Source organism: Equus asinus, chromosome 6 (assembly GCF_041296235.1).
Source record: "Equus asinus isolate D_3611 breed Donkey chromosome 6, EquAss-T2T_v2, whole genome shotgun sequence".
NCBI lineage: Eukaryota > Metazoa > Chordata > Mammalia > Perissodactyla > Equidae > Equus > Equus asinus.
Window position 1 is genome coordinate 48,407,640 of NC_091795.1, and position 23,669 is coordinate 48,431,308.

Genomic DNA, 23,669 nt, shown 5'->3' on the forward strand with positions numbered 1-23,669 from the left:
TAAAAATATTGGGGCATTTTCCCAGACTTGAAAATAGGAATAAAGCCCAGCTGTAGGTTAGGCCAGTGTTCCAGAACTGGAAATCCATCAGGACCCTGTCTCAGCTCTGCTTCTCTCCGCTGCTTTGTTCTTCTGTAATCTAGCTTCCTCTATCAAAGATGGCCAAGCCCAGAAACTGAGGTTTTTCATTTCCTCTTTTCAAAAAACCCAGCCCAGACTGAACTTGAGTCACCTGGTGCTCATTCTAAAATCCCAGGAGAGGAGAGGAAGTCTGACTGGCCCTGCTAGAGGCTAGTGGCCGTTCGTGGTCCAATCTGCTGTGGACGTGGGATACAAACACGGCTGTTGAGGCCCATCACGGAGCGACGTTGGCTCTTACGCGGTTCAGCGTGAGCTGAGAGGACTCCCCAGGCAGGTAGGCAGGGCAGACGCTTTTTCCTCATTTTACACATGTAGCGATATAGGCAGGGCAGATGTTATTGTCCCGATTTTTCCCACAAGGAAAGTGTGGCATGGAGAGGTTAATGAATCTCTGAAAGCCACCGAGATGCCTCAGCAGGCTGTACCATAGTCACCCTTGCTCTTGCTTCAATTGCTCCATCCGCTCACCACAGGTATCCTCCTGCTTCCAGCATAAATCAGAAATTGCCTTTCGATATTTAACAAAAGGATAGCTTTCTCTAAAAACAGGTCTGGCTTTCCCTACTTCCCTCCCAAAGATTTTGCTTGACTTGCCATGGTGAGCATGTGTGGGGTGTGGGAGAAAGATCCAGGCGAGCCATGCGTGGTTAGCACTACTAAGGTAGTTTGAAGATTACAGCTATTTGAAAGCCTCTGATATAACTCACTCCCTGGACTCTGGGCTGAAAACTACCTAAATGGTATGATTACTACTATTAGGACAATAGGACTAAATAGTATGATTAAAAAAATAATTGTAAAAATTGCACAATAGCAATAGACCAAAAAGTTCTGGTGGAAAGGAATCTGATCTCTCAGTACCAACCTAGCACAGCCCTTGATACCTAGTAGCTACTCAAGAAATATTTGTTGAAAGATTGAAGGAATTTATGTTTCCTGCAGAAAAATATTAAATACTGAGCAGCAAAAGGAAGACAATAAGATTCACACAGAATCCCACCACTACCTCTTGAAATGTGTCCTTATACATTTTTATAAAAATAGGATTTTATTGTGCATAGTTTTGTTTTCTTTCTTTCTTCTTTCCTTCCTTCCTTCTTTTCTTTCTCTTTATAATTCTTAGGGACATCATTTGTAGTGGCAGCCTAGGATTCCATCTTATGATCACACTTATTTATTGAAGCTGCTCTCCTTTTAGGGTGTTTCCGTTTTTTTCCCCATTCAAAACAGGCTATAATAAATTCCCTGGCATCTCAATCTTTAGGCATATCTCAGACTATTTCCTGGGGTAAGTTCCTAGAAGTGGAATTCCTGGCTCAAATGGCATATGCACTTTTGATGCAATTTGCCAAATGGCTTGCCAACAAAGCTCCTCTAACACACTCTTCTACCAGCACTGTTCGAGAGTATCTACAATCATGCGTTGCTTAATAACAGAGACGCATTATGAAAAATGCATCATTCAGCAATTTTGTCATTGTGCAAACGTCATAGAGTGTACTTACATAAACTTAGATGGAATAACCTACCACACGCCTAGACTATACTGTACGAACCTTATGGGACCACCGTCATATTTGTGGTCCATCGTTGACTGAAACATCATTATGCGGTCCATGACTGTATTTTCAAAGGTCTGATTTTTAAAAAGTGTTCTTTTCTACTTTCTCAAATGCTTTGGGAAGCCTGTTGGTTCTTCCTGTCCAGGTGAGACTCCTGACAGGAAAGACTGGCTTGGGCATTTTAGTGCTTCAGGAGGTGGCGTGCTGGCAGGTACATGGGAAGCCTGTCAGGAGAGTTTTGATCTGGAACAGCCTTTTTGGTCCATGAGCTGCCCTTTGCAGTTCAGACAAGGAGTAGAAAAAGGGAAGTCTCAGTGTTCACATACTCTGAAGCTCGCAAAGTATCGTTTGACAAGCAGAGGGACTTCTTCTTACAGTGTTTTCACCAGAAACTGAGCCCTTTTGAGACCAGAGCCACAGGACATAATAGCTGCAGGAGCGTGACATCGACCAAGTGCAGTGTAGTGTGAGTCCAAGGAGTACACATGGCTGCTGCCTGGCTCCTTCCCACCTGGGGAAGGAGATGGGCCCAAGTCCCGCTTGGGCCAAAGCCCTAGATGAGCATGCTCATTATCAATGACCTGAGTACCATTCACAAATTGAGAACCAAAATGTATTATGCCTGATGACAAAGCCTACAGCTTAAAGCATGTTCACATTGAAGATAATTTAATCATGATGATGACCAAAATCAAGGCCACAGAAACTGTTCATCACATGTACAAATTGTCCTAGGTCACACAGCTAGTAACCAGTAGGTTTAATATTGGGAACCAGTTTCCTGAATCTTTATTGTTTGGCTTTTCCACTGCCCTGTGATGAATATTCTCATCCTGTCCATCCCGGGTTATACCATCTTCAACAGAACCATACCATGGGGAAAAGCAACTCCAGAATAAAAACATTTCTATTTATTAAGTGCTTACTGCCAGGCTGACTGGTGACTTTCTAAATGATGGAAGTTCCATCAGCCTGGATCTCTGAATGAGGATAATGCAGAGCCCAACACCCTCCAACCTGAGATAGCAACGAGCAAGAAATACACTTTTGTTGTTTGCAGTCACTAAAATTCAAGAATTATTTCTGACTGCAGCATGCTATCTAAAATGAAGGGGGCCAGGAAGGTTGGTGGGGCGAGATGGAGAGAAAGTTGCCTAGCAGCAAAGCCAAGCCATTCTTACCACCTTTTCCCTCAACACCCAGGTTACATTTGGCCTTCATGTCTACTACCACATGCAACTCCACATTATCAGTCGGTTACTGGAAGGAGAAGTGAAAAGCTCATGTTCTTGGGAATGTGGTGGTGAAGAGAAGCCTAGAAACTGGAGGGTCTGGCTGTGAGGACAAATGTCTACCTCATAGAAGCACAGACGACCCAATCAAAGGTGTGTGGAACTGCAGACTCCAGTGCCCTCTCTCTGTTCTCCTCAGCCTCAGTGACTCACGCAGATGCAGCAGGCCCAGACTCTGTAGCAGGCCCTGAAATTCAGCCTCCTGCCCACCAGGGAGCCAGATACACACACTGTCCCTCCCTCACATGGACTATTCAGGGCCCTGCTTCACAGAGTGTGAGTGGGGACCCAATACGCTTAGGGAAACTTGCGGTCCAGCCTCCCTATCCTCTGCATCATCCCTAGTCCCTACCCCATGTCCTCTCAGGGTCCACATTCCCATTTGCTGACCTAGCAAGGAAGGCCCTTTAGAAACTCTTGCCCTTCCTCCTTTTGTAGGGATGAACAGTCCTCCACAAGGTGGAGAATCCCAGGACCCATGAGTGAGCCAGCCCCGCAAACCAATGCCTGTTTGGAATGTGGGCAATGAGCACCCATGACAAAGTTGGCCCTTGGCACCTCTCTTTGGATAATTCTGTCATTTCTACATACCACAGATGATAAATTTATCCCTGTTCTCTTTCAGCAGACTTTCTGCTGGAAGCATCTCTGTAGATCTGAACTGTCTTCGAAGCTTCCAGCAGACTACTGTATTTGCATACTGCTTTCCAAGTTCAGCTGACAGTGCTTCATCTCTGCTCTTCTCTTTTGTAGGGCATCTAACTAAATTGAATAGGCCCTTCTCTCTTTCTGCATCTTTTTTCCTTACCCTTGAAGCAAAATTCAATTTCTTGAAGGGTCACCTTCATTACTCTCTAAGCTAGGATAATCCTTGGAAAACATGTGACATATTTGGAGTACTCAACTCCTTGCCTTTCAGTACCTCTCCAGTAGCTTTGGAAACTCCCATCTCCCCTCTACTTCTCATGCTGCCTCCTCCTGCTGCTGGCCTTTCTCCCGCAAAGAGTCCTGTCCTAGGAACCAGGAGATCTGCATTCCATCTCTGCATCTAACTTGGGCAAACTGTGTGATTTTAAGCAGTTGACTTCATCTCCCTGGGCCTCACTTTTCTCATCTGTAAAATGGCAATATTAGGTCACTTCAGAATGAGCTCCATGCCCCCTGTCAGTTCCCTCTGTCCATTTAGACTTAGCCTTCCAAGTCCCAGGCTACAGGGCTGATATGCTATCCTTCCAGATATTTTCTTTGAATTTTTCCCAGGTGCCTTCTAGAGGCAGGGACTCACCTCAGATTGTGACTCTCTTGGTGGGAACACCGCACCCTCCATTAAGTGGGTGAGTGATATTCTGGAGCATGATTTTGCAGCGTCTACCACCCACTGCAAGCAATCAGTCACCCAGAACTTGCTTGTCTAAGCGGTAGTCTTTTGTGACCAGATAATTCACTTCTAGTGAACTTAGCACCTGTGTGGGAGTTTTCCCTCTTTTGGGCCACAGATGGTGTAGGGTGTCCCTTGAACCTAGTAGTGTGAACTCAGGTTGAATTTTCATTTATCCTTCATGGTGGTGTCCCATATGCAGAGTTTTTCTAGAAAGCCTGTGACAGGCACTACACCCCACCCTCCTGACCTAAAAAGGGTTGGGTGCTTTGTTCATGGCTCAACCAGAGAGTTACTTATTTGTGGAAACGAGAAAATCTGGCCCCTTTCTCCTCTAGAGCCTTGGGTTGGTTGTAATATGTTCTAGAAGGGATTTTAAAAAAAATAAGAGTGTGCTCTTTGGGTTAAACATATAAGCCATTCAGGTGAATTAAAGAGAACTTGAAACTAGGCTAATACAAACAGTCTCATAATCTTGTGTTTGCAAATGACTGAAAATGTCAGAAAGATGCCAGAAACACCAGAAAGTAGGATGTGAAAGTTTAGATAACTAATTAAAGCAGGAGCCTGCCCAATGAGGAAAACCATAAAAAAAAAAAGCCATAACCATCAAAAAAATAACAAACCGAAAAACCCAAACAACAACAACAAGATGGGAGATAACTAGTAAGACTCTCAGGACTCCCCGGAATTATAGCTGAGCAAGCTCATTAAGGCCTAAGTGGTTGTTTTCCATCTGGCTTTAGCTGCTGGATGCATTCGGGTGGCTTACTGGAATAAGGATGCCCTGTCACTGCTGTTTTACCAGCCACTGATGAATCGTTTCGCAGGGTCACTGGGAGGTGGGTCAGGCACATGAACCTCCCCCAAAGAATCAACCAAGACAGTAACCAGAGTTCCAGCTCACCCTAGAATGGCCTTGGGGAGCCCAGACAGGACACTGCTATCCTGGATGAGTATCTGGAGCTGCTGTGTCTCCTTGGAGAGCCTTGCCCAGGGTCCTGACAAGAGTGATGAGCAAAGTCACACTGCGGATGTCACCTAAGCTCTCTGGACTGTTTTTTCTCATCTGCAACATGAGAACCCTGCAAGCTCTACTATTCAGACAGCCTCAGAACTGCTGAACTGAGGTCTAGAATATAAAATATCAGGTGAGGGAGTGGTCACTCTGATGCAGTGCTTACAACAACCTTTTATTGAGCTCTCATTACAAGCCGGGCACTATGCTAAGTGCCTTATGGACCTTCTTCTGCTTAATCCTTACAATAATCTTGCAAAGAAGATTTTTGCAACCCCTATTACAACAGGGAAAAATGAGACCGAGACTGATCAAAACTTATCCAAGGAGATCACAGAGCAGGCAAGTGGCAAGATTTGAACCCCAATCTGTCTGTCCTAATGCTCTTTTCCTTTGCACAGTATCTATGAGTGGAGAGAAACTGATTCCCCTTAAAAACCACATACAAAGAAGGCACACCAATTACAGAGGCCCAGTCAAGCCTTCAGATGACTGCAGCCCTGGCTGCCAGCTTAGCTGTAGCATCATCAGAGACCCTGAGTTAGAACCACCCAGCTAAGCTGCTCCTAAATTCCTGACCAACAGAAACTGTATGAGATGATAAATCTTTATTGTTAAGTCTCTAAATTTGGGATGGTTTGTTGCATGGCAATAGAGAACTAATACAGCATCTTGACTACCATTCATTCAGTAAACACTTCTTCATTATTTATTGTGATAAGCACCATGCTACCTGCTCAGGATGCAGTAGTGAACAAGATTAGTATGGTACCTGCCCTGATGGAAATTATCATCTGGCAGGAAAGATGGACATGAAACAAGGAAACAAACAGATAAGAGAACATTGAGAGGGAGGAGACACATTCCTCAAAATTAAGTTGTTGGGGAAGTTGAAGAGGAGACATTAAACCTGAGTATTGAGGATAGAAAGAACCAGGAGGTTCTGTTTTTTCCCTCCCTACCTGTTTTGATGTTCTCACTTTTTGCTGCTGGGGTCTTTTGGAAATGAGGCAGGGTGTTAAAGAGACTAACAAATGAGTCGATAGAGAATTCTTCTTTGTCTTAGGGGCAGAATCTCCCCTATGTAGAAAACAGCCTTTGTTGAGTGAATGTTTCAAAAAGCCCACTGGGAGAGCTGGTCCAGGCCATACAGCTCTGCATGAAGAAGGGAACTGGGCAGACTCAGAAGCTGTCAAGGAGAGGGCTGGAGAGGGCTAGAAGCTAACATGGATTTTTATGCCTTTATTTATTGAGCAGTATGTGGTGAAATGCTCTTCTTCCCACAAAATGGCCAGTAAAATTTCTTGCTCCCGAATGCTTTCTGGAACTCAGAAGGTTGGCTTTTTGAGGCTATGACAAAGCACTGCATCCTCCTTCGAAACTGGCTTCAGGTAAACCCAAGGCTGTTCACAGGAGTCTGGCCACTTACGGGTTAGACAAACATGTAAACACAATACTATTAGTCATAGAAATAAATGAATGCTTCTGATCATCACTGCAATTCCAAAATGGACAGCTACGCTCCTGACGCTCATCAGTGGCATCAGTGTTACTGCTGACCTCTGTCAGAGGTTGCTGAAGACTGAGGTCCAGGCAGGGGCTACAGCAGCTGCCAAAACTGCTGCCGGCATCCAGCACCATGCCTGACTCTTAGGAGGTGCTTCGGAAACGTTGGCTGGATGCACGACTGAACGCCACCCATGCGGCCACTACCTTACCCTTCAGTGCTCCGCGGAATGGGGTTCATGGGAAGCATGGTGCTCATTGCAGCCCCTTGTTCTAGGATTCAGGTGTGGCTCCACTCAGCTGGGCCTGGGACAGTGTGAGTGACAACACAGAACTGACCGCAGACTTGCCACTTTCTTCTGAAGTTTGCCTGCCTTCCTGAAACAAACGGCCCTGTGGACTCTTTCTTCCTCTGGGCTGAGTTCTCTCCCAGGGGCACCTTGGTCTCTCACATGAATAGGCCTCCATTACCCTTCAGAAAATGTCCAGACTTTCCTGAATTTGATGGTGAGCATGGCTTAGGTTCAAATAGGAATTCTGCTATGTACAATATGCCCTGAGGATCTAGACCAAACATAAGCTCAGCAGGATCTGATGTTCGAGACCTGCACTGGCCAATATGGTGGCCCCTAGCCATGGGTGGCTACTTAAAGATAAATTAATTAAAACTAAATAAAGTTTAAAATTCAGCTCCTCAGTGGCATTAGCCACATTTTAAGTGCTTAATAGCCACATGTGGGTAGTGGCTGCCACACTGGACAGTGTGGATTATAGAACCTCTTCAACAACACAGAAAGGTTATCGGACAACCCTGTGTCTAGAGCCAGAGCCCATAAAATGGATTCTGCTATCAAGGAACTGGCTATCGTGTATAAACAAGAAAATTATCCACTCAGGATAAACAGTGGAAGTCTGTCTCATTCATGGGTTAGGCACAAAATTCTGCTAGCATACAAGGCAAAAATAGCTTATTGTCAAAATTTCCCTTGAAAAATCCCTTAGGAAGGGGTCACTTTGGAGTCTAGTTCTCAGTAAATCCAACCCTGAAGTTTTTCATCCAGTGTTGGAGCAGATCTTTGATTCTTTGGTTGAGCACAAGAAGGATCTGGTTTGTAGTTAGGAGCAATGCCCGAGAAATATCAACATCTTTAAACATGGGTCTGACTCTGCAAGGAGCTGGAGGGTTCAACTATGAGACTCAGAGCAAAACCAACTGAAGGCACATTGGAATCATACTTCTGTTCTCAGGCTTTTTGCTTTTTCCAAGGGATGCCAGGTGGAATTGCTCACAGTATTTAACAGTTCTTTTCTACCTATGGTGTTTTTTGTTCTGTTTTGTGTTTTGGTGCCAAATGTGTGGAGCTGAAGTTGAGTACGTGAAATGCATTTACGATACGATTTCCCCATAGATATTCCCTGAAGTGGCCCTTTCTTTGCTGGGGGCTTCATTAAATGAAGAGTCTCCTCTCTACCAGAGACCTGTGTGTTGTGTAATTAAAGAACAGCAAGTTCCTCCTTGAACTCTTCCTTTGGGAGGCCAGAATTTCAACTACATCAGATCAAACCCGAAGTTGGTATATACCGGGGAGTTGGGGTGCAGCGCAGAGGTGCAAAGGGCATTCAGGCCTTTGGAAGCCCAGCTGATGTCCTTTAGACACAGATGCCCTCCCAGGTCACCCCAGTGAGTGGCAAGCTCTGTCCTCTGGAAATCCTGTAGCATGCAATGTTCTGCCCACTCAGTCTGGCCCTATTTATTGACATTCATCTTTATGTGTGTTTTATATACACATGAGCTGTCTTTCCAGTTAGATCATAAATTCTTCAAGGGCAGACGGCCTATGTCTTTTATCTCTTTTTATCACCCACAGTGTCAAACATGGTGCCTTCATATAAAAGAGCCCCATTCATATCTAGCTTTGTTAGCATCTGTTATGAGCAATTCTCTTATAGGAGGGGGGAACTATGGACATGAACTAACTATCCAGACATGCTTTAAGAGCACCAACTATTTAAAGGCCAGTATTTGCCCTTTGACTTAGTAAGCTGAATTTTTTAAATCATTTACTTAATTTTAAAGTTATTGAGGATTGCAAGGGGACTCCCAAGTCAGGAATTTATATCGTTTACAAAGCAAAGAGAACGTCACATGCCTTAAAAAACACCCAAACTGTGACGTAACCCCAATATTTACTTTAATCAGAGCCTTATGAGAGCAGGTCTATTTTCAGTATTTTCAAATAAAGAGACTCTGGCCTCGTGCTCCAGAGTGTGTATGAGTTTTCTGTTTATTTGAAGATTTAAAAAATGTAGGATAAATGAATGGTTAATTAGAATCTTATAGTAACAGACCACACTACTCCATCAAGATTCTCATTTAAAAAAAATTGTTTTCAGTAGTTCCTCATGTTGTACATATCTTCCTTGTTCACTTTTTAATATAACACTAAAAGTCATTTTATGTTGAACTAAAGATCATTTTTACTGCATTAGGAGAAAGCCATGCTTTCTAATATTGGAACAGCTGTAATAATTCAGAGTTAAAAAAAATCCCTAAGTATATTTTGCAAACATCATTCTAAATATTGCCTAATACACTGCTAATTTTGGTTAGATTTTAAATAAAATAGACTTCAATGAAATTATATGAAAAGGATATTCCAATGGACTAGACACAGTCTCAAGGATTAGCACTTTTAATACTGTTTCTTTATAAAATTGTGGAGGATTATTATAGAAATTGGTACCACGGTTACTTTAACTCTGGCTTTATCAAGTGTCAGAAATGCTTTACTCCTGCACAACCTGTTGTCACCTCTGGCTCTCCAAACACAATGTCACAGTGTCATTATTTCCATTTCCCATGGGAGGCAAATTAAGACTGGAGGTTTACAGAGCCGCCTGAGCACACACAACAAATCTCTGGGGCCCGGGTGTTCCACTCCCACTCCTCGTCCTCATCACGGCCCATTGCTTCTCTTCCTCCTGTTCCCAGACCAACTGTTCAGGTAAGTTTGATTATTTGCACCTGTCTTTTTGGAATTAATGACAGAACGTTGACAGAAAGGAGGTGCTGGAGTTATTAGCAAACGTTTGTTATCGGTCTTACTCATGAAAGCTTGGAAGGTCCCCAAAACCCCACAGCAGCCTCAAAGCGTGTGGCCAGCTTGCCGCTTCGCAGAGCCTATTATTTAGGGACTGTCTGTGGTGCCCTATCACACAGTGATGCCTCCCTACCTTCCCTGTCTGCTCACCTAGTCACTGTCTCCCCTGGGAGGTGGAAGGGCGTATCAAAGAGAGAGAAAGCGTCAGTGGCTGTTTCTTCCCCTTCTGTTTCGGGTGAGTATTGTTTCGGAACTCTGTGTACACCACTTTCTTTAATTATGAAGTACATGTTTTGTAAGGCAGTTCTTTGCCTTTTGCAGGAGACTTTTTTGGGGGGGGGAAAATCACTGTGAAATGAACATGCTGATTAGGAAGCATGGCAAGCAGGCAGTATCGCTTATAAAGTCAGCTGCATCTTCTTGTGAAAGGAAGACTAAATTCATTTCCAAAACGCCATAAAAAGCTTATTTGGGCCATTACCGCTTTCCCTCTGCCCTCTTCACAAGTTATAAGCCACACCGTGTATTTGCCTCATAGAACAATTGGGCCCCGCCCTGGCGATTCTCCAGTGAAGAACTAATTGAAATGCTTACCAAGAAGGAAGGCAGGCTTCCCTCAGAACCTCAGTCTTTCTAGGAGAATCCACTGTTAAATAGGTGTCAGGGTGCTACTGAGGTCCTAAATCTACCCAATAAGGAGGATTTTTACAAAGCTCGGCTGAAAGGCACTTTCACTGTGGTGTTTTATATTTGGGGTAGGGACCGGAGCAAGGCAAGGAGGAAGTTCCATCAGAGATGATGACGCATAGTTGTAATGTTATAATGACAGCTGCACGATTTTTTTTTGACAGAGCAGGATGCCCCAGTGTTAAAATGAAGTTTTCACAGAAAGATATCCACAAATCAGAATCTCCAGCCCTGCATAATTCAACAGTTTGACTCAGTGAATGTTTATGGAATTCCCGAAGGCAGAGCTGCTTGATTTGGGATCTAGGACCACCTACACCATCTGAGATGTTTCTTAAAAAGACAAACTCCTGGGACCTACTCCAGACCTACTGAAAAACATCATCTCCCAGGGGTGAGGCGGGACTTGTGCCTAAGGAGGCTTTCTGGGTGGTTCTCAAGCATCCTGAAGTTTACCACAACCAGGGACCTGTGTCTGTTTCACTCATTGATGTATCCAAGTGCTCAGAAGAGCAGGTGACACAGCTCAATAAGCACCTGTTGAATGAATGAAGGCCCGAAGGGTTTTTGGCACTCGGGGCTGCAATTATGGATATCTTCCAGACCATCTAATCCAAAATGCTGTCACAAAACAAGCATAATGTCATATCCCACAAGTGGCCTTCCTAGCGAGACTGGGGGGCAGGGGAAGCTGTCCTCTCTCTGCTCAACAGCCTCGGCAAATTGTCCCCACCTTAACAGACCTCTCTCTGCCTACACTTAACTGCAAAAGCCGTGACAGAGACCAGCCCCACAGCTTTGCATATGTAAAAAAAGAAAGGGATTAATAAAACCAATTAAGGTATAAGTAGGATTCTAGATCCAGCATGTGGGTAAATCTCTCTCTGCTCACTACCCATAACTGAAGCTAGGCAAACTTCTACAAGCCATAGTTTTTTAATTTGTAGCCAGAATAGTCAAGGGATCAAGTTTCCTTCCTACTCATTCAAACCACAGGAAAGAGAAGGCAAGAGAAATGCAATCTCACTTTTGTATATATACTGTGCTAAGACTATATTTAACAATTTATTAAGAACCCACTGCATCCTTAACAGGTGGAAGGATGAAGAAATTCATAGATCTATACAATGGAGTACTATTCAGCAATAAAAAGGAAAAACTACTGATAGACACAACATGAATCTCAAATGTACTATGCAAATGGAAAGAAGCCAACCTCAAAAGACTAGACACTGTAAGATCCTCTTTATATGACGGTCAGGAAAAGGCAGAAGTATAGGGAGGGGACACACATCAGTGGTTGCCTGATTAGGGTTAGGAGTTGGGGACAAGTTTAACTACAAAGGGGTAGCATAAGGGAATTTTTTTTTTCTTTTTTCCTTTTTCTCCCCAAAGCCCCCTGGTACATAGTTGTGTATTCTTCGTTGTGGGTTCTTCTAGTTGTGGCATGTGGGACGCTGCCTCAGCGTGGTCTGACGAGCAGTGCCATGTCCGCGCCCAGGATTCGAACCAACGAAACACTGGGCCGCCTGCAGCGGAGCGCGCGAACTTAACCACTCGGCCACGGGGCCAGCCCCAGCATAAGGGAATTTTTGAGGTGACAGAACGATTCTGTCTCCTGACTGAGGTGGTAGTTACAAGACTCCATCCATGTGTTAAAACTCATGGAACTGCTTATCAGATTAATATCTGACACATCTTCTATCTGAGGACAATAGATTAAATGGATTTTTGGAGCCTGGAGTTGGACCAGGAGCTTGCTCCCTCTGCCCCATGCAGTGGCCTGGAATGCAGTACTTCCAGGACCAGTGCACCCCTCCCATAAAACAAACAAAAACCTCACCAAACCGTGCACCAAAAAGTGAACTTTATGTAAACTACATTTAAAAACTCAGTGCATACACAACACAAACTCATTAGGTCTCTGAGGGCCCTGAGACACTTTCCTTCCCTCGATCAGCTTATCAATGTGGGACACACCCCATCAAGTGTGTCAAGGACTAGTTGCCCCGAGGCACTCAAGGGTGGGTTTGGGAAGCATTTAACTGTTTTTCCAAATTGGTTTTTTTCCTTTTGTTATGTTCAGGAGATGCAATCACCAACCACCCTGAACCAGACCAAGCCTCACCACGAGAGCTACACCTATGACCTCTGCCTTATTTTTACTTCTAAGATCTCTGCAGGAGGAGTTTAGGCCTTATTACCGTGACCTGCAGTGTGAGTAGAAGCATGTTTTCCAATTGAGCCTGCGCAAGAGAACACCCCTCTCCCTTTTGAATATTCATTCCCCATTTGAAATAAATGTCCCTGCGTCCCTTTGTTCAGGGACGCCAGACTTCAGAAATGATTCCTCATGGTCTCCTATTTGCCACAAACATACTTTACTTTGTGAGACGACTACTTCTGGTGGAGACTGATTTAACCCACCAAGGACGAACCCACTTTGGTTTCAGCAACAAGTGGTCCGGGAGTACGAGTGTGAGGGTGAGAGAACACTGATATTCCAATGGTCTATGCTAAGTCCATCATAACTGGTGCCAAATCTACCATGTTATAAACTGGAAGCCATTTTGTAGAAAATTCTTTTATTATAGTGCAAATAACTTTCAGCAGTGACATAATGTAAGAACACATTTAGCAACATTTTACACCACGCAGTAAATAAGAAAGTGTTTCTTTGAAAATATGTCATCATAGGAAGATTATTTCTACATTAATGCTGGAAAATGCCAAGGCTGTTGTTTCTCTCAAGGCAACAGGGCTCCCTCCCTCTTTTTGGATATTTTCTTTTTAATACAAATGAAAGGATTTGCCATTTTAACAAATCACCATCAATTCTAAGAGTGATCTCTTAGGGGGGTTTTGAAAGGAGCTTGGCAAGATTTGAAATGGAGTTTCCAATTTTAAAAAAATAATAATTTTAAGACAATTCTGGGTAACCCAAAAAGTACAAGTCACTTCTATTAACTTGTAAGTAGATACATACATTCACTCCAATTTTGATGCAGAAATGGACAGATTGTCTAAAGCCCGCCGTTTATTCCCCCAGAGCCTGATTGTTATTTATACTCCTTGGTTTTGGTTATATTGCAAAATTAGGGCTCTGGTCAGAAATAACACCTTCCATACCCAAATGCTTTCCTGTGAAACTTTAAATTGCACTTTTTATCCTGAATTCCCACCTTAGACCTCACATGCCGAACAGAGGAGCCGAACAGAGGATGTGAACTTTGTTTCCAGTTTACAGCCAACAAATTAGTATAGCTGGATTAGCCCCCTGCTAATTTAGCTAGAACTGAATCAAACCATCACATCATTCAGGTTAATTCCAACAGGCTTCACCAAGAGGTTCCCACTGACCTCCCAGAGAAACGAAGGGTTACAGTGTATCCTTATACTAAGCTGCCTAAGGGCTTGGCTGCTAACCAGTTAGCTGATAGGGAGAGAGAACAGAGTCTCAATTCCAATCAGCTACACTCCCAACTCCTCTAGTTTCTGCTGAATTATGCACCACATGGGAATGGACAAACACCGAAGGAAACCTTCTGTGGGGGGGTCTTCCACCATAAGAATAATCAAAACCCCTACAAATATATTTCAGGGTGCCTTCTCTAAGTCTCTCTACAAACACTCTTCAAAATCTAGTGGCTTTACAAGTTAATCACAGGCTTGCAAACACCTGAAGCCACAGAACAGCCCTCTTGGCTGAATATGGCTGACGGAGTCAGCTGGTACATAAAGCTTTTCAACGCTCAGCCAGTCTTACTGGATAAAGTATCTTCTTATATAACACCATGGAACTGTGCTAAACAGTTTCAACGTTGAGAAGGATCCAAATATATCACCTATAAAAAATTCACAATTTTAGTTTGCTTTTTCTTAGACTTTGGTACTGAAACACTGTCTACATTCTCAACACGTGAAAATGACGTGGCCACTTCAGTGCCTCTGCATGTTGTGTAAAAAAAACTCAAAAGCAAAGCAGGACAAGGACGTGTCATAAGACGCAGTATGCTGTACAAACAAAACCTAAATTATATATAAATACACCCCCACCCAGCACCCCTTTTTTTCCCCCAACTACCTGACCAAAGCAATGCCAAGGGTCTTCCTCTTCAGGGCCAATGCAGTTTGTGAAGTTCAGCTCCCAGGACTCCAACCGTCCCTTGCTTTGCAGTAACATTTATAGAACTGCAGCCTCCTCTGAGAGATGCTCTGCTGTCTGATCGATTCCACAAGTGCACAGAAAATCCTACAGCTTAATTGGGAAGCATTCACACTATTGGCTGGACTCAAAGACCTGGAGTTCTGGAGTTAACCTTTCAGATACACTAACTGGATCATTTCCTAATCTGGATCCCATCCTGCCCTAATATCTCAGCACAGCCAACCCAGTAGGAAGCATCCTCTACTCTGAAGCTCCAAAGGCATTGCTTAGGGATATTGGTGAGGGTCACATAATAAAAGTTATACAATGAGCTAACAGCTTATGTTGATAGAAGTTATTTCCAAGTAAGTTATTTGGGACCATTTGCTTCTGCTTTACACTACATTCCAGAATCATTTTCATACTATACTTTTAAAAGTTTATATAATAGTCATTTAAAAAGTTGTCTATGCAATCACCTCTTACATGTTTCCAATTAGTTTAATACAATGTAATGAGCTATTATGTAAATCTAGGGAAAAGTAGTTAATTAGTCTTAAGGAAGCCAATCCTGTGCTAATTCACAGTAAGGAAAAAAAGCAATGTAAATAGAATTGTATATAATCGTCAATAACTTGAAAAGCAGTTTTATCGAAATGTTGCAAAATCTTCCCAAAAGCACTTACAGCAATTTATATCAAGAGATCCTAAGTTTAGGGGTATGGAGGATATGACTCAATTCTTTACGGTGGAAATTCACCTGTTTCATGATTGTAATACGGAATATCCCCCCTCGGACCTACGATATTTATACATTCAAAAGTTTGTAACTTGCTGTTCTTGAGACATTAATCATTCTCTAACACATACGTCGAGTATAAATAAATAACTACGGGAAAGCTTTAAAAATCTGAATTAACATTATGCTGTGCAAAAAAAAAAAAAAAAAAAAAACCAAACCTTGAACAACCTACATTCTATGTAAATACCCTGACTAAAATGTTGGTTGTGCTACACAATTCCACTTCAGTGCAGAAATGAGTTGATTTTGGTGTACCGTCTTTGTTGTTGTTAAGGTTTTAGCACTTTTGTTTCTAAACACCATCTTGCTTTGAAAAGACGAATAAGTTGCTACCACGTCCCAAATCATCATAAATCCATTTCAGTTTAGTCTGAATCAAATCCAGCAGAAACGTATAACTTTGTTCTGGGAATAATGGCTCGGTGTCTTTGTTTTGACAGCTTCCTAAGGGCGAACCACCGTTGAAGTTGTCATTTTGGGCTTAAACTGCACAGAAAGAAGAGACAGTGAAGCTTGCCTTTTGTTTTTGTTTTTCTTTAAGTCTCCAGATCTTGCTAAGACATTTCGTCCAGTCAGATAGTCGTGGCACCTGATCCTATTTGAAACAGAGGCGGTTCAAACAACATCAGCCCAGCTTAGTGATCTGGAGGTCCCCGTTTATCTTTATAGTGTCGATCGCAGACAACGTTTGAACGCGGTGGTAAAAATCGAAAAGTTGGTGTCCATCCACAAACACTCTGAAACGTGGGTGCTCACAAAGAATTTCCACCTGGAAGAAACAAAATGATAACCTCAGTTCGTAAGTTCAAGGAACCCCTCTGGGGAAAATACTTCATTTTAGAGAAGGAAAGGCAGCATCTTGAGTGGTTTTCAAACACTAGAATCATACAGAAGCCTTGTTTAGAACACAGATTGCTGGGTTCCACCCCCAAAACTGTCAATCTAATAGGCCTAGGGTAAGGTCTAAGAATCTGCATTTCCACCAAGTTCCAAGGTGATGCTGATGTTGCTGGAAGGAGGAACATGCTTTGTGAACCACTGCTCTACACTATTCGACATCCTTTAAAGATTTAAAATTGTTTACGCTTTAACATTTCTGCTTTCTCCTTGCACCCCAGAAAGTGACGTAAAGTAGCACGGATTTATTTATACGGCGTAAGGCCTTCACTACCGTCCCCTGAATAATTCTATCCCACCTTCAGAGGAGCCCCTCACAACACAGAATCGGTACCCACTAGCAGCATGTAATAATAGTCTTGACGCTAAAACATGGTAAATAATAAAGCACAGAGAAGGTTACACAGTAATTACCATTGATGTGTAATTAACAAGGCTTTGTTAAGCCAAATAGAAATACTGATTCCATATGGTAAAAGCTTTTTCCTCCTCTTTTCCTTAAGTAATTCACCAGAGAGTTTAATCATTGGTTCTGTGGAATGTATTTATTAAAAGCATTGCGATTCACCATACAAGGAGGCACTCCATATATGATATTAGTCACATTTAATTCATATTATTACTAAAATTATATCACCAAGAAGGGCTGATTTCATTTTAATTTTGTTGTTGGGGACCATTTTATCCTCTTGGCAGTCAGAGGCTCTGGTTACTCACACTCATGAATTACATATTACGATTCATCATTATGAAACTGTCACAGTCAAGACGAGCCTAAGGGGCCACTGCCACCCTGGAGGATGGGGAGGGTAGGGATGATGGGCGTGGGGTGCCTTCCCCAGACTACGATTAGATGGGCGACAATCTCAACTCTATCCCTGATGTGAAAGTCATGGATTCTTATTTTCCCCCTGGACTGTAAGAAGAAAAATTATTACTTCTTCACAAGGCCCCTGTAAATTTCTAGATGAAGAACAACAGGTTAAGGGTAGTTCTACTTCATTAGGTGTATATGCACAGCAAGCTTTTAACTGAGTTATCATTACTGTGACGTACGTTAACAAGGTGTAGTGCAGACAACGTCACCAGGTCTAACATTTCAGTAAATCCTTTCCTAACACACTACTGACTTGCATCTCTTAATTGGCATCATCCTTCAAAGAGCAAAGAGCTGCTAACGCTGCTTGACTGGATGGGAGGTTTGGGCTGTGCTTCCTGCCCGCTAGATAGTGAGGAGCAAACCTATACTCATCCAGGCCCAAGGGAAGGAATCTGTCAGCCACACAGCCTGTGATGATGAAACAGACTGAGGCTACTTAACCCAGAGGGGGAAACAAGGGCATGGTCAGGCCTCATTAGCAAAGGGAACAAGAGAAAATGAAGTGATAATCACTACATTCTCAAAAAAGTCATAACTAATAAGGTTTAGTGCTACTTAAAGGGTGAGGAAAAAATGAGGCTAATTCTAGATGCTTAATATTTATTAATCAATCAGATATTTTGGGACGGGTATCTACTATATGTCTAGTACTATGTTGAGTACTCATCGAAAAGTATTTCTTCTTAACAATCTGGTCATATAAATATGGGTTTATTTACTAAAAGTATTGGCTAAATAGAGCCAAGAGCTACTATGGTGAGTATTAGTTCATATCATCAAACAGAACTCTTTTGATCTTTTTTCTTTTTTTCACCACGAATGCCAAATTTCCTGGACAAGCAAAGATTCTGGCTGCTGAAAGCATTCTTGGCACATGCCGGAGGAGTAGAACACCGTCACCCTGCCAGTGGCTGGAGCTGGCGCCCTCGAGGTACTCACCCTGAATGGCTGGTCTGGGATGAATGGAAAGTAAGGGATTGCTGACTGTTCTTCACCCCTTTCCCCAGATATACAAGAATTTCTGAGTAGCTGCCGGTCTGTGAACACAGCTTTGAGTTCAATCGCCACATCGGCAGGAGGATCTTCCGAGTCACCACAGGTCAAGCTGATGGCAAAGCTGAAAAGAAAACGGTCCCATTTATTCAGAGTTGGCTATAACCACATTTAACAACGACCCAGGCTCCCATATTTCCTCCTCCTAGAGGTCTGTCTGCTTTTAATGGGCCACTTACTCTTTACATAGGAGATTAGACTATGTACGGACAAGGAAGATTACAATCAAATCAGTTATTTTGTTACCTAAAAGAAGTCCCGCCGAAAACCGTGGTGGAGTTGAAAATGACTAACATTAGGGATTGCAGATACCTAAAACACCCACACAGTGTCTTAATCCATTTCAGAAATCTCAAAAACAGCCCTAGAAATTGACCAGAGGAAATAGTATCTTGTAAAGCTTGGGTCTCATTTATATTGATAGTTCTCGCTCCAAGCACCACTTTTAAAAACCATTAAAAAAAAAAATCCTTTGGCCTCCCTAAGGGTCAAAGAGAAAATGACGTGGGCCTATATTTATAATCTCTGATATAAACAGCTGTCTGGAGAAATGATGGCTGAGATTCATGCACATTCTTTTCATGGGAACATGGTACTTTCCTGGCACTTCCAACTAGCAACGCGGGTCACACGGAGAGGAAGAGGAGGGGCAGTAAGCCCCCGCAGGAGTGGGTAGGGCCTTGTAACTGCCGCATAGGTCTTGGGGGAGCACAAGGACTCTGCCTTACCTTTCCGGGTTGAGGTCTACGATGCCCATTACTAACACCTTCTTGCCTGGTCTCATGCCACCTTTAATGTGCCCACAAAATGGAACTATCTGCAAAGGATGAGAGGAGAAACAGGAAGTTTACAGCCTCTAAGCGAAGAGCTAAGCCCTCAGATCCTGAGGACATGACCCATTAGAAAATCCAATTAGAAAGGAAGAGGGTACAGGCAGAGACACAGAGCACAGAACGAAATCATTTACCAGTCGTGGGAAGTACACGTCGGCTTGAACTGGAGAGCCCAAGGAGTTGTTTAAATGCCCATCATCTAGTTTCTAAAAATAGAAGCACACAGATTGGCTTTCCAAAGGCTCTTGTTTTGGGAGGAGGGGAGGGGAGCGGGGGAGGAGAGGAGGGGGCGGGGAAGAACCTATACAAATCTGCGGAATCTAGCAGCCCTCACAGAACACAGGCAGCGTCTACAGATGCTGCCGCCTCCCAGTCCATTGAATAACCGCAGAAACCACCGGAACAAAACCTGTCCTTTGCAGCCGGTAGCTAAGCCTCTGAAGATCCCTAGATCCTTAAGATCTAGATCAAAATCAAGGTCGAGGCACACCGGGGAGCCAGAGCCCCGCGCCGGAGGAGGGCAGGCCCCTCTCCAACTACAAACGCCTCTGCACCCGCTGTCGCCCAAGCCAGTCCGCAGGGACGTGGCTGGAGTGGAGCGGCCGCGCTCAACTTCTCACGGGAGCCCCGGCGCGGACCCATTTCCAAGGGGGAATCCCCGGGACGTCGGGGGCGACCGCGGGGGGCGCGCCCCAGACACACACACGAGCGCACACTCACACATGCAAAACGCACACACCTGGCCGGGGGCTGCATGGCAGAGAGAGGGCTCTCGGTCACCCCCACCCCGCCGTCCGCCCAAAACACCCTCCCCCTGGCCAGCGGCCTCCAGCCCGGGGCAGTCCTGCCCCCCACGCCGTCCGTGCACACCCGGCTCCTGCTAACAGGTCCCGGGGCGCCTTCCCACGCGGGGGGCGCGGGTCTGGGCCTCAGCCTCCTCTCTGCCGCAGCCCGGCTGGAGCGGGCGGCGGCGGCGTGCGGGGCCGCGGGAAGGGGGCGCCTCGCGTGCGCCCCGCTACACTCACCACCACGGCATCACTGTCCGCCACCGATCCCGCCATCTTCCTGCACAGCGCGGCGGGGTGCACGGCTGGCAGCCGGGCGGCGGGGGACGTGGGACGCGGCGCGCGGGCGGGGATCCCGGGGCGGTCCTGCGCCGGGCGGGGGCGCGGGTCCGAGGCTAGCTCGTGCGCGGGCACGCGCGCGGGGGCGCGCGCGCGGGCACGCCCGGGGGCCCGGCGCCGACCCGGCAGGCGGGAAGGGGGAGGAGGAGGAGGGGAGGGAGAGGCCGCGCGGCCCGGGAGGTCGGAGGTGGCGGCTGCTGCCCGGAGCGTGGCTGCCGAGTCGGGGCTGCTTTGTTCCGCGGGGTGCTGCTGTCGCCGCCCGAGGAAGAAAGGTGGCGAAAGCCGCGCGGCTTCGGCCCTGGGCGGCATTTAAAGGCCGCCGGGCCCGACTCGGGAACCTTGAACAGGGCGGGGACCAGACTGGGCTGCCGCGGCTTGCTCAGCTTGCCCTGCCCCTCGGCCATTGGACGGTGGCAGGAGGCTGGGGCGGGAGGGACGGGCCTGTCCAGGTCCGGGCGTGCGGGAGGGCGGGGGCCCGGCGGGAGGGTGGGTGGGACTGGGGGATGAGGAAGTGGGGACCGGGACCTGCCAGGTAACAGGTGCTTGTGACACCCCCGCCCCACCCTTCCAGCCAACCTCCTTCTTCTGCCACGTCCTGGGGCAGGGGACGGTGGAGGCAGAGGTGAAGGGAAGACTGGGAGGTGGGTAGGTCTTCCAGAGCTCCGACGTCTTTCAGAGAATTCCAACAACGTGGGAGGAAAGATTCATTGGGCTCTCTAGGTAGAAAGATCAGGAAGGGTCCCTAGACTTGCACAAATAAATAATTGACCCTAAAGCAAGAGGCAGGACTCAGAGTAGGGACTTTTGTATCCCAGGAGGTTGGATACAGAATAGACCTGTCTCCAGTGGAAGGACGGGCAGGTCTGGGGATCCCTGGAGGCTCTCTCTGCGGGGATCTGGCTAAGTCTGCCCAAAGTGAACTGGGCACGGTGACTGTCCTCAGAGAGCCTCCACTGGGCCCTGTGTTTTACAAGGCACCTGGCCAGTCTGGGGAAGTGTTTCTCACTGAAAATCTCCTGATACCCTTTGTGGAATAATTCGCAGCGGGTACACCCCTCTCTTATTCCAAAGCACAAATTCCTTTATGGCGTTTCCACATTAGGATGATTATGTAACTTCTCAGATAAAGCTGTATCAACCATACCCTCTATTAGATGACATCTTGGCTTACACATTCCATTGTGTGAATCACCAGGGTGTTTTACACTAATAAGCAGGGAGCATGTGTGACCTGCTGCCATCCCAGAGGGGCCCTCAGAGGCTCCCTTCCAGCCGCTGTTGCTCGCTGTGTGGCCTGGAACATCACTGCGGCTTTTGTGTCTTAGCTTTCCCTTTATGGACCAGAGCTAATCACGGTAATCTCCGTGGAGTAGGGAGAATTACCTGCACACACTTGTCAGCCGCAGTCATATCCTTTGTGAGCCCTGAGTTAGACACTGAAGTGCAGCACAGTTGTGGCTCACATTTTTGCTCTTGTTTACCATTCTTACCTCAAAATCACACCTTCTTGATTATTTTACAATATCAGGCAGTCAAAGGAAACTACTGACATTTTGAAAGCACACTTCAATATATCTCAATTTCTGAGAGTCTGTAATAGGGAAAAACCATTGAAGTAGTTTTTTGGTGTTAGCTAAGCTGAGTGACACAATGCACTATAGTGCTTAAAAAGCGCTTGCCCTGGATTCCGCCCGTTGGCGCAGCGGTTAAGTGTGCGCGTTCTGCTTCTTGGAGGCCCGGCGTTCGGATCCTGCGTGTGGACATGGCATGGCTTGGCAAAAGCCATGCTGTGGTAGGCGTGCCATATATAAAGTGGAGGAAGATGGGCATGGATGTTAGCTCAGGGCCAGTCTTCCCCAGCAAAAAGAGGATTGGCAACAGTTAGCTCTGGGCTAATCTTCCTCAAAAAAAGAAAGAAAGAAAGAAAAAAAAAGCCCATGCCCTAGGTTCACATCCTGGCTCTACAATGGACTGGCTGGGTGATCTTGGATAAGTTACGAAACTTCTCTGTGCCTCTGTTTCTTCATCTGTGAACCAGAGATGACACCAATGACAATGATGAACAAGAGACGACAGCAATGACGATGATGATAGTGCCTATCGCGTTATTGGCAAGATTAAGTAAATTGGTTCCTTTACTTTGCTTAGAATGGTACCTGACATAGAGGGCACTTAATCCTCAAAATTACTGTGTGTCTGCCATGTACCAGGCACTGGGGTTCCAGCAGAGGCTTTTTTGTTGATCTGATATTCTAGTGGGGAAAGGCAGTCAATAAACAAATAAATATATAATATGTCAGGTGGTAAAAGTGCTAGAAAAAATAGTAAAGTAAGGCGGGGGAGAGAGAGAGGAGGTGGGTTGCTGCTATTTACATAGGGTGCTCAGGGAAGCCACCTCTGGTAAAGTGAGGTTTGAGAAGACCCCCAGTGGGAGGGAGGGAGTCATTTGGAAGTCTGGCAGAAGAGGTCGCTGGCAGAGGGAACTGCAAGAGCAAAAGCCACAGGGTGAAGTATGTAAAGAAAATGTTGGGTGCAGCTGGGGTGCTGTGACCAAAGAAATAAGTAATGAGAAATGGAACAGGCTGTGCAGACACTGTGAAGATTGGCTTTTACTTGAGAGAGATGGGAAGACACTGGAAGTTTCTGGGCAAAGGAGTTTCCCTCTACTGTGGCTGCATCCCTCTGGCTGCTGTGTGGAGTGGCCTTTGTGGGGAGGGTTGTGTGTAGGAGGGAGCGACTTAGGAGGCTCCTGCACGCATCCAAGCAGGATATTATGGCGGCTTCGACATGGAGGTGGTGGAGATGTGAGAAGCCGTGGCCCTTGGTGAGTCCCAGCTCTTGTCACTATGTAGCTTTGAGAGTTCATATCGACTTCTAAGCCTCAGTTTCCTCACTACAAAATTAAGGGGTTCGGCTCATTCATCGTTCCTTCTTAGCTCTTAGAAACTTCTTCTGGGTCCTGAAAAGCTGTGTAAATACCATCGAAATTTAAATGGGTTTGAGAGTAAGTGCTGCTGAATGAAAAGAATCTTGGGTTGAATCTTCTGATAAGTGGTTTTGTAAGGTGAAGAATAACCCTTTGATTTATTTTGTAAGTGGAGTTGAAGATATTTGGATTGCTTGAGATGAGTGTCTTACGTTTTAGGAATGTAAAGAATAGGATGGTAGTAAACCTGCCCAGAACACTTTAACATGGAAAATTGCCTTTTGTTCCAAAAATGCTTGATTCCTTCTCAATCAGCCTATGG

General features: G+C 45.2%; 1 protein-coding gene, 1 long non-coding RNA gene and 1 pseudogene across 2 annotated transcripts; 2 read left to right on the plus strand and 1 right to left on the minus strand.

Annotated features, from left to right (window-relative positions):
• The first annotated feature begins 266 nt into the window (after positions 1-266).
• Positions 267-15,440, plus strand: LOC139045517 (uncharacterized). Its single transcript, XR_011503996.1, has 5 exons — positions 267-415; positions 2,907-3,088; positions 10,850-11,079; positions 11,780-11,919; positions 12,772-15,440. It is a non-coding gene; the product is annotated as an uncharacterized lncRNA (long non-coding RNA).
• LOC123286788 (U2 spliceosomal RNA) lies at positions 12,327-12,504 on the plus strand (annotated as a pseudogene).
• LGALSL (galectin like) lies at positions 15,263-20,780 on the minus strand. The gene is made up of 5 exons (XM_044772563.2): positions 20,323-20,780; positions 19,432-19,503; positions 19,193-19,281; positions 18,351-18,528; positions 15,263-16,403 (listed from the first exon to the last, which is right to left on the minus strand). The coding sequence occupies exons 1-5, from the start codon at positions 20,728-20,730 to the stop codon at positions 16,260-16,262; spliced, it is 891 nt and encodes a 296-aa protein (XP_044628498.2). The 5' UTR covers positions 20,731-20,780; the 3' UTR covers positions 15,263-16,259.
• Between the last annotated feature and the right edge of the window lie 2,889 nt (positions 20,781-23,669).